The sequence below is a fragment of the Entelurus aequoreus genome, linkage group LG16 (genome assembly GCF_033978785.1).
Source record: "Entelurus aequoreus isolate RoL-2023_Sb linkage group LG16, RoL_Eaeq_v1.1, whole genome shotgun sequence".
Lineage (NCBI taxonomy): Eukaryota > Metazoa > Chordata > Actinopteri > Syngnathiformes > Syngnathidae > Entelurus > Entelurus aequoreus.
In genome coordinates, this window is record NC_084746.1 from 9,274,962 (window position 1) to 9,287,461 (window position 12,500).

Genomic DNA, 12,500 nt, shown 5'->3' on the forward strand with positions numbered 1-12,500 from the left:
GATAAAGGCGTCATGTAATGACAAAAAGCTGACACATTGATGTTATTAAAGAATAAAAATAACTAATATTTGTCTATAAATATATGGATAGCGTTTATCTATAGTCTTTTTATTAGATATTACAAATGACATGATGGTATTACCTTCACACCCCAACACTGCTTTACCTAACAATTACCAATCACAATTTCAATATTGATAACAAGAACCTTAATTATTACTTTATCCATAATTGGCAGCCCTAGATCTCATAAATGAAGACTATTTGTATCTATTTTATATATATATATATATATATATATATATATATATATATATATATATATATATATATATATATATATATATATATATATATATATATATATATATATATATATATATATATATATATATATACATACATATATATATACAGTATATATACATACATATATATACACACATATATACATACATATATATACACACATATATACATATATATATATATATATATATATATATATATATATATATATATATATATATATATATATATATATATATATATATATATATATATATATATATATATATATATATATATATATATGTTGTTTGCCTTGGTGCCCTAAAATATGACCTTTATTTTAAGACAACACTTGCCTTGACCTTAAAAAGTTCAAATTTTGAGGCCTGCTGGAGGATCTTCTACATTGCTTTGAGTTCATTTTTGAATGTATTAGTGCTTTTCACCTTCTTTATCAGAATGCAACTTTTTTTGGGGGCATTGTTCTGGCCTTTTTGCCAGTCATAATAATATTTTTTAAAATATATATATATTTTTTGAGTGGTCAGCTTGAAGCGTCCCTCTGTCTCTGACTCCCTCCTGGTCATGTGACATGAGTGTCTGTTAGGATTCTATGACCCGCCTTATCTTGCCTCTGATTGGCCAGTCCGTAATGTTTGGCCCTAACCTTAGCCAATTGTGACTCATCATAGGAACACCAAGCAGTCATCATGGATGTTGTCTAGCAGCGTCTAATTGGAACAAATATTAGGTAAAGGTCAACACCTTCAACGATCATCTGCTGTGTTAATTTAGCTGACTGGCTGAGCTCGTTAGGAGCCGTGATTTGTTCAACCAACAACACCCGCAAATGTTGGCATCAAACGTGCTTAATCAAAGATCCTTTCAGACTGCCAGATATCATCGGCGCGGTTTAGGCCTGCATCGCAGCGTGCCAGACCAGAGCCAGACTCAAAGAGAGACAATCTTATTTGTTTCAGATCAAATCAACAGGCAGGTATTGATCCTCGCAAAAAGAAGAGAGCTGCTTTTTTTTTTTACTGGTCTACTTCAAACACTGTGAACTCAATGACTCGCTAGCGGGGGGGTTTTAACTTGCTCATTGGCGGGGGAAGAGACCTTCTTGTAGAACAGTCGTGCTCTGCTCTTTAAATACTCTCCCAGGATTCCACAGGAGTTAGTACACCTGCACAGTCTCATACACTCCATAGTACGCCTGCACAGTCTCATACACTCCATAGTACACCTGCACAGTCTCATACACTCCATAGTACACCTGCACAGTCTCATACACTCCATAGTAGACTCCATAGTACACCTGCATAGTCTCATACACTCCATAGTACACCTGCACAGTCTCATACACTCCATAGTAGACTCCATAGTACACCTGCATAGTCTCATACACTCCATAGTACACCTGCATAGTCTCATACACTCCATAGTACGCCTGCACAGTCTCATACACTCCATAGTACGCCTGCACAGTCTCATACACTCCATAGTACGCCTGCACAGTCTCATACACTCCATAGTACGCCTGCACAGTCTCATACACTCCATAGTAGACTCCATAGTACACCTGCATAGTCTCATACACTCCATAGTACACCTGCATAGTCTCATACACTCCATAGTACGCCTGCACAGTCTCATACACTCCATAGTACACCTGCACAGTCTCATACACTCCATAGTACACCTGCACAGTCTCATACACTCCATAGTACGCCTGCACAGTCTCATACACTCCATAGTAGTAGTACACCTGCATAGTCTCATAGACTCCATAGTAGACTCCATAGTACGCCTGCATAGTCTCATAGACTCCATAGTAGACTCCATAGTACGCCTGCACTGTCTCATAGACTCCATAGTAGACTCCATAGTACACCTGCACAGTCTCATACACTCCATAGTAGACTCCATAATACACCTGCATAGTCTCATAGACTCCATAGTAGACTCCATAGTACGCCTGCACTGTCTCATAGACTCCATAGTAGACTCCATAGTACGCCTGCATAGTCTCATAGACTCCATAGTAGACTCAATAGTACACCTGCATAGTCTCATAGACTCCATAGTAGACTCCATAGTACGCCTGCACTGTCTCATAGACTCCACAGTACACCTGCATAGTCTCATAGACTCCATAGTAGACCCCATAGTACGCCTGCACTGTCTCATAGACTCCATAGTAGACTCAATAGTACACCTGCATAGTCTCATAGACTCCATAGTAGACTCCATAGTACGCCTGCACTGTCTCATAGACTCCATAGTAGACTCCATAGTACACCTGCATAGTCTCATAGACTCCATAGTAGACTCCATAGTACGCCTGCACTGTCTCATAGACTCCATAGTAGACTCCATAGTACGCCTGCACTGTCTCATAGACTCCATAGTAGACTCCATAGTACGCCTGCATAGTCTCATAGACTCCATAGTAGACTCCATAGTACGCCTGCACTGTCTCATAGACTCCATAGTAGACTCCATAGTACACCTGCACAGTCTCATACACTCCATAGTAGACTCCATAGTACACCTGCACTGTCTCATAGACTCCATAGTAGACTCAATAGTACACCTGCATAGTCTCATAGAATCCATAGTAGACTCCATAGTACACCTGCATAGTCTCATAGACTCCATAGTAGACTCAATAGTACACCTGCATAGTCTCATAGACTCCATAGTAGACTCCATAGTACACCTGCATAGTCTCATAGACTCCATAGTAGACTCCATAGTACGCCTGCACTGTCTCATAGACTCCACAGTACACCTGCATAGTCTCATAGACTCCATAGTAGACCCCATAGTACGCCTGCACTGTCTCATAGACTCCATAGTAGACTCAATAGTACACCTGCATAGTCTCACAGACTCCATAGTAGACTCCATAGTACACCTGCACTGTCTCATAGACTCCATAGTAGACTCCATAGTACGCCTGCACTGTCTCATAGACTCCATAGTAGACTCAATAGTACACCTGCATAGTCTCATAGACTCCATAGTAGACTCAATAGTACACCTGCATAGTCTCATAGACTCCATAGTAGACTCCATAGTACGCCTGCACAGTCTCATACACTCCATAGTAGACTCTATAGTACGCCTGCACTGTCTCATAGACTCCATAGTACACCTGCATAGTCTCATAGACTCCATAGTAGACTCTATAGTACGCCTGCACTGTCTCATAGACTCCATAGTACACCTGCATAGTCTCATAGCCTCCATAGTAGACTCCATAGTACGCCTGCACTGTCTCATAGACTCCATAGTAGACTCAATAGTACACCTGCATAGTCTCATAGACTCCATAGTAGACTCCATAGTACGCCTGCACTGTCTCATACACTCCATAGTAGACTCAATAGTACACCTGCATAGTCTCATAGACTCCATAGTAGACTCAATAGTACACCTGCATAGTCTCATAGACTCCATAGTAGACTCCATAGTACGCCTGCACTGTCTCATAGCCTCCATACTAGACTCCATAGTACGCCTGCACTGTCTCATAGACTCCATAGTAGACTCAATTGTACGCCTGCACAGTCTCATAGACTCCATAGTAGACTCCATAGTATGCTTGCACTGTCTCATAGACTCCATAGTAGACTCCATAGTACGCCTGCACTGTCTCATAGACTCTATAGTAGACTCAATAGTACACCTGCATAGTCTCATAGACTCCATAGTAGACTCCATAGTACGCCTGCACTGTCTCATAGACTCCATAGTAGACTCCATAGTACGCCTGCACTGTCTCATAGACTCCATAGTAGACTCCATAGTACGCCTGCACAGTCTCATACACTCCATAGTAGACTCTATAGTACGCCTGCACTGTCTCATAGACTCCATAGTACACCTGCATAGTCTCATAGACTCCATAGTAGACTCCATAGTACGCCTGCACTGTCTCATAGACTCCATAGTAGACTCCATAGTACACCTGCACTGTCTCATAGACTCCATAGTAGACTCCATAGTACGCCTGCACTGTCTCATAGACTCCATAGTAGACTCCAGAGTACACCTGCATAGTCTCATAGACTCCATAGTAGACTCCATAGTACACCTGCACAGTCTCATAGACTCCATAGTAGACTCAATAGTACACCTGCATAATCTCATAGACTCCATAGTAGACTCCATAGTACACCTGCATAGTCTCATAGACTCCATAGTAGACTCCATAGTACACCTGCACAGTCTCATAGACTCCATAGTAGACTCCATAGTACGCCTGCACTGTCTCATAGACTCCATAGTAGACTCAATAGTACACCTGCATAGTCTCATAGACTCCATAGTAGACTCCATAGTACACCTGCATAGTCTCTCAGACTCCATAGTAGACTCCATAGTACGCCTGCACTGTCTCATAGACTCCATAGTAGACTCCATAGTACGCCTACACTGTCTCATAGACTCCATAGTAGACTCAATAGTACACCTGCATAGTCTCATAGACTCCATAGTAGACTCCATAGTACACCTGCACAGTCTCATAGACTCCATAGTAGACTCCATAGTACGCCTGCACTGTCTCATAGACTCCATAGTAGACTCAATAGTACACCTGCATAGTCTCATAGACTCCATAGTAGACTCCATAGTACACCTGCATAGTCTCTCAGACTCCATAGTAGACTCCATAGTACGCCTGCACTGTCTCATAGACTCCATAGTAGACTCCATAGTACGCCTGCACTGTCTCATAGACTCCATAGTAGACTCCATAGTACGCCTGCACTGTCTCATAGACTCCATAGTAGACTCCATAGTACACCTGCACAGTCTCATAGACTTCATAGTAGACTCCATAGTACGCCTGCACTGTCTCATAGACTCCATAGTAGACTCCATAGTACACTTGCATAGTCTCATAGACTCCATAGTACGCCTGCACAGTCTCATACACTCCATAGTAGACTCCATAGTACACCTGCATAGTCTCATAGACTCCATAGTACACCTGCACAGTCTCATACACTCCATAGTAGACTCCATAGTACACCTGCATAGTCTCATAAACTCCATAGTAGACTCCATAGTACACCTGCACTGTCTCATAGACTCCATAGTAGACTCAATAATACACCTGCATAGTCTCATAGACTCCATAGTAGACTCAATAGTACGCCTGCACAGTCTCATAGACTCCATAGTACACCTGCACAGTCTCATACACTCCATAGTACACCTGCATAGTCTAATACACTCCATAGTAGACTCCATAGTACACCTGCATAGTCTCATAGACTCCATAGTAGACTCCATAGTACGCCTGCACAGTCTCATACACTCCATAGTAGACTCCATAGTACGCCTGCACTGTCTCATAGACTCCATAGTAGACTCCATAGTACACCTGCACTGTCTCATAGACTCCATAGTAGACTCCATAGTACGCCTGCACTGTCTCATAGACTCCATAGTAGACTCCAGAGTACACCTGCATAGTCTCATAGACTCCATAGTAGACTCCATAGTACACCTGCACAGTCTCATAGACTCCATAGTAGACTCAATAGTACACCTGCATAATCTCATAGACTCCATAGTAGACTCCATAGTACACCTGCATAGTCTCATAGACTCCATAGTAGACTCCATAGTACACCTGCACAGTCTCATAGACTCCATAGTAGACTCCATAGTACGCCTGCACTGTCTCATAGACTCCATAGTAGACTCAATAGTACACCTGCATAGTCTCATAGACTCCATAGTAGACTCCATAGTACACCTGCATAGTCTCTCAGACTCCATAGTAGACTCCATAGTACGCCTGCACTGTCTCATAGACTCCATAGTAGACTCCATAGTACGCCTACACTGTCTCATAGACTCCATAGTAGACTCAATAGTACACCTGCATAGTCTCATAGACTCCATAGTAGACTCCATAGTACACCTGCACAGTCTCATAGACTCCATAGTAGACTCCATAGTACGCCTGCACTGTCTCATAGACTCCATAGTAGACTCAATAGTACACCTGCATAGTCTCATAGACTCCATAGTAGACTCCATAGTACACCTGCATAGTCTCTCAGACTCCATAGTAGACTCCATAGTACGCCTGCACTGTCTCATAGACTCCATAGTAGACTCCATAGTACGCCTGCACTGTCTCATAGACTCCATAGTAGACTCCATAGTACGCCTGCACTGTCTCATAGACTCCATAGTAGACTCCATAGTACACCTGCACAGTCTCATAGACTTCATAGTAGACTCCATAGTACGCCTGCACTGTCTCATAGACTCCATAGTAGACTCCATAGTACACTTGCATAGTCTCATAGACTCCATAGTACGCCTGCACAGTCTCATACACTCCATAGTAGACTCCATAGTACACCTGCATAGTCTCATAGACTCCATAGTACACCTGCACAGTCTCATACACTCCATAGTAGACTCCATAGTACACCTGCATAGTCTCATAAACTCCATAGTAGACTCCATAGTACACCTGCACTGTCTCATAGACTCCATAGTAGACTCAATAATACACCTGCATAGTCTCATAGACTCCATAGTAGACTCAATAGTACGCCTGCACAGTCTCATAGACTCCATAGTACACCTGCACAGTCTCATACACTCCATAGTACACCTGCATAGTCTAATACACTCCATAGTAGACTCCATAGTACACCTGCATAGTCTCATAGACTCCATAGTAGACTCCATAGTACGCCTGCACTGTCTCATAGACTCCATTGTAGACTCCATAGTACACCTGCATAGTCTCATAGACTCCATAGTACACCTGCACAGTCTCATACACTCCATAGTAGACTCCATAGTACACCTGCATAGTCTCATAAACTCCATAGTAGACTCCATAGTACGCCTGCACTGTCTCATAGACTCCATAGTAGACTCAATAATACACCTGCATAGTCTCATAGACTCCATAGTAGACTCAATAGTACACCTGCATAGTCTCATAGACTCCATAGTAGACTCCATAGTACACCTGCATAGTCTCATAGACTCCATAGTAGACTCCATAGTACGCCTGTACTGTCTCATAGACTCCATAGTAGACTCCATAGTACGCCTGCACTGTCTCACAGACTCCATAGTAGACTCCATAGTACACTTGCATAGTCTCATAGACTCCATAGTAGACTCCATAGTACGCCTGCACTGTCTCATAGACTCCATAGTAGACTCCATAGTACGCCTGCACTGTCTCATAGACTCCATAGTAGACTCCATAGTACACCTGCATAGTCTCATAGACTTCATAGTAGACTCCATAGTACGCCTGCACTGTCTCATAGACTCCATAGTAGACTCCATAGTACACTTGCATAGTCTCATAGACTCCATAGTAGACTCCATAGTACGCCTGCACAGTCTCATACACTCCATAGTAGACTCCATAGTACACCTGCATAGTCTCATAGACTCCATAGTACACCTGCACAGTCTCATACACTCCATAGTAGACTCCATAGTACACCTGCATAGTCTCATAAACTCCATAGTAGACTCCACAGTACGCCTGCACTGTCTCATAGACTCCATAGTAGACTCAATAATACACCTGCATAGTCTCATAGACTCCATAGTAGACTCAATAGTACGCCTGCACAGTCTCATACACTCCATAGTAGACTCCATAGTACACCTGCATAGTCTCATAGACTCCATAGTACACCTGCACAGTCTCATACACTCCATAGAAGACTCCATAGTACACCTGCATAGTCTCATAGACTCCATAGTAGACTGCATAGTACGCCTGCACTGTCTCATAGACTCCATAGTAGACTCCATAGTACGCCTGCACTGTCTCATAGACTCCATAGTAGACTCCATAGTACGCCTGCACTGTCTCATAGACTCCATAGTAGACTCAATAGTACACTTGCATAGTCTCATAGACTCCATAGTAGACTCCATAGTACGCCTGCACAGTCTCATACACTCCATAGTAGACTCCATAGTACACCTGCATAGTCTCATAGACTCCATAGTACACCTGCACAGTCTCATACACTCCATAGTAGACTCCATAGTACACCTGCATAGTCTCATAAACTCCATAGTAGACTCCATAGTACGCCTGCACTGTCTCATAGACTCCATAGTAGAATCAATAGTACGCCTGCACAGTCTCATACACTCCATAGTAGACTCCATAGTACACCTGCATAGTCTCATAGACTCCATAGTACACCTGCACAGTCTCATACACTCCATAGTAGACTCCATAGTACACCTGCATAGTCTCATAGACTCCATAGTAGACTCCATAGTACGCCTGCACTGTCTCATAGACTCCATAGTAGACTCCATAGTACGCCTGCACTGTCTCATAGACTCCATAGTAGACTCCATAGTACGCCTGCACTGTCTCATAGACTCCATAGTAGACTCAATAGTACACCTGCACAGTCTCATTCACTCCATAATAGACTCAATAGTACACCTGCATAGTCTCATAGACTCCATAGTAGACTCCATAGTATGCCTGCACTGTCTCATAGACTCCATAGTAGACTCCATAGTACGCCTGCACTGTCTCATAGACTCCATAGTAGACTCCATAGTACACCTGCACTGTCTCATAGCCTCCATAGTAGACTCCATAGTACGCCTGCACTGTCTCATAGACTCCATAGTAGACTCAATAGTACACCTGCACAGTCTCATACACTCCATAGTAGACTCAATAGTACACCTGCATAGTCTCATAGACTCCATAGTAGACTCCATAGTACGCCTGCACTGTCTCATAGACTCCATAGTAGACTCTATAGTACGCCTGCACTGTCTCATAGACTCCATAGTAGACTCAATAGTACACCTGCATAGTCTCATAGACTCCATAGTAGACTCCATAGTACGCCTGCACTGTCTCATAGACTCCATAGTAGACTCCATAGTACGCCTGCACTGTCTCATAGACTCCATAGTAGACTCCATAGTACGCCTGCATAGTCTCATAGACTCCATAGTAGACTCAATAGTACACCTGCATAGTCTCATAGACTCCATAGTAGACTCCATAGTACACCTGCATAGTCTCATAGACTCCATAGTAGACTCCATAGTACGCCTGCACTGTCTCATAGACTCCATAGTAGACTCCATAGTACGCCTGCACTGTCTCATAGACTCCATAGTAGACTCAATAGTACACCTGCATAGTCTCATAGACTCCATAGTAGACTCAATATTACACCTGCATAGTCTCATAGACTCCATAGTAGACTCCATAGTACACCTGCACAGTCTCATAGACTCCATAGTAGACTCCATAGTACACCTGCACAGTCTCATAGACTCCATAGTACACTCAATAGTACACCTGCATAGTCTCATAGACTCCATAGTAGACTCAATAGTACACCTGCATAGTCTCATAGACTTACTTCATAGACCACTCACACAAAGTTAGTAATGACTGACACCATGTGTTTATTATTATTGTGCTAGTCGTTTGGAGTGCAACCTTTTGACAAACTTACAGATGTAACAACTGCACTCAGTATCATGACACATTTTTATTTCGGCAACAGTAAGTCAGGAGCATGCGCACTAGCAGTGTTTGGCTGGATAATCATGGCCGACTAACTACACAGACTTTGCCACGGAGATTCCCCCTCGGAGTAAACGGAGCCGAGCGCTTGGTTTAACCTCATTTTCTGTGTTTAAGAGCGCACTGCTGTGTTTTAGATGGAGACAGGTGTGGACAATATTGTGTCTTTAGTTTGTCGACTGAGATGTTCACTCCTCCTTTGTTCAACCGCAAACTGTATCAGTGTTCGATTAATATCAGTACTAGCTTTAATGTTTTGTCATCTCATCGAACATTTTTATTTTTGTTACGGTGCTCAGCTCCCGTGACGTCCACAGGTCAGGAAAACAGTCCAGTTCAGGGGTGACCACACTTTTTTCTGCCGGCGAGCTACTTTTTAAATGACCAAGTCGAGGGGATCTACCTCATATATACACACATATATATATATATATATATATATATATATATATATATATATATATATATATATATATATATATATATATATATATATATATATATATATATATATTTATTTTGTCGTTTTTGTTCACATGTTAAAGGTGTACAAAATACAAGCGTGTTAAGCACATATTTATTTTATTTATTTTATTTATTTTATTTATTTTATTTATTTTATTTATTTTATTTAAATGTATTTATTTATTTTATTTAAATTCATTTAAATGTATCTAAATTTATTTATTTTATTTATTTATTTTATTTTATTTTATTTTATTTTATTTTATTTTATTTAATTTTATTTAATTTTACTTAATTTTATTTGATTTATTTATTTTATTTAAATGTATTTATTTATTTTATTTATTTTATTTATTTTATTTATTTTATTTATTTTATTTATCTTATTTATTTTACTTATTTATTTTTTATTGTGCTCTGTTTGTGTTGTGTCTCTTGTTGTCTTTTGGCCTGCCCATTGTACAGCACCTTGGCTACCCCTGTGGTGGATTTTAAATGTGCTTTATAAATAAAGTTGATTTGATTTGATTAGATATAGATTCCTTTCTGTCATGAAGACAAGAATATAAGTTGGTATGATTATTATGACTTGCATTGATTGGAATCAGACAGTAGTGATGATAACCTCCACATTTTCTAATGAAAGAGAACACAAAAAAAGTCCTCCTTTTTGTCCAATACCACATGAAAGTACTTGCTTTTTGTTTTTGTCCGTTTTATACACTTTGCAAGAAATACGTTGGCGGAAAACTCCGTAGCTTGCTAGCTTTCTGAGACTCTTATTTTGTTAGCGCAGGCAGGACGGAGCAGGGCTCTTATTGTGAAGACTAGGAACTGTGCGGTCGTACGGCGCGAGAGTCTGTTGAAATAAAAAGTGTTTCTCGCCTTCCTGTCGGTCGTTTTTTCTTAATAGCGGTCTGGCAGCAGCAAGCGTCATCTCACAAGACCAATGTCACAATGTCAATCAAGTGACAGAAGTTACTCATGGCTCCTTTAATATCTCTGTGCCCTCTAAAAATAATAACCGTATGTGTCGTTTTTCAGCTGATCGTGTTGTTGTTGAGCCCAGAAGTCACAAAGTACGACGCTCTTTTTAACTTTTATTGTCAATCCTGTGCTATAAACACGTTCAATTCCGACACATATTATTTCTCGTCTTTTTCTTCCACTTCTCATTCTCTGTCAATAATTTTTCAGGTTAGCTCTGTACCTATGCTGTCTATCTACACTAAAGTGGGGTGGTAATTTGTTTTTGCGACTTCACCAAAACGTCACCGTGAAGTTTTTGAGTCTGTTAAGGTGATTGGAGCACTAGCTTCCGTGACGACGGCTTCTGTTTTGTTCAGTCAGCCGTTTTACTGCCTTGTTGCAGTATCAATTAAGGTGTGTAAATAAACACTCACATAATGTTTTTTTTGTGTAAACAATTAATTCAACATGGTATATATATGCGACTTATATATAGACAAAATGTTTTATTTTTTCTAAAATGTAGTGGGTGTAGTTTTAAAGCGGTGCTCACCTCTTTGCAGGTCCCGGGGACCCCCGGCAGGCTGTTGCAGTCCCGCAGGGTGAACTTGATCTCGATGTAGACACGCTGCGCTCCTTCCCGGCCGATGTGGCGTGTCCGCAGCCAGTTGTTCTGGTTGGCCTCCATGACGTTGCACACCTGGTAGGTCCTCATCGGGGTGTTCCGCTCATCCATCACGCTGATCTCCTCCCACTGCGGGGGGAACACAGGTTGGAAGGCGGTTACATGGTTGGAGAAGTCAGGACGTCGGGGGAAGGTCAGAGTGAGAGGATAGAAGAAACACTCCAGCTAAGTGGGAAGTGAATTGTATTTATATAGCGCTTTTCTCTAGTGACTCAAAGCACTTTTACATAGTGAAACCCAATATCTAAGTTAGGGTGGTCCTAAAGAAGGAGGCATTTATCAGAGGTCTCAAAAAGGTAACAAATACAATAATGTGTGTGTGTGTGTGTGTGTGTGTGTGTGTGTGTGTGTGTGCGTGTGTGTGTGTGTGTGTGTGTGTGTTTGTATTTCTATCCTTCTTGAAACATCAACAAGGAAAAGTAGCTTCCATATGAGGACCGAAACCATGGTCCCATTGCATCTAATAGAGAGCAAATAGTAGAGTCCGTGAACAT

General features: G+C 41.4%; 1 protein-coding gene across 1 annotated transcript in view; it reads right to left on the minus strand.

Annotated features, from left to right (window-relative positions):
- Positions 1 to 12,500, minus strand: part of epha4b (eph receptor A4b) — a 428,693-nt gene that overhangs the window by 371,099 nt on the left and 45,094 nt on the right. Inside the window, exon 3 of the mRNA XM_062023909.1 lies at positions 11,875 to 12,075. Coding sequence (XP_061879893.1) covers positions 11,875 to 12,075 — 201 coding nt within the window. The remainder of the gene's footprint in view (positions 1 to 11,874; positions 12,076 to 12,500) is intronic.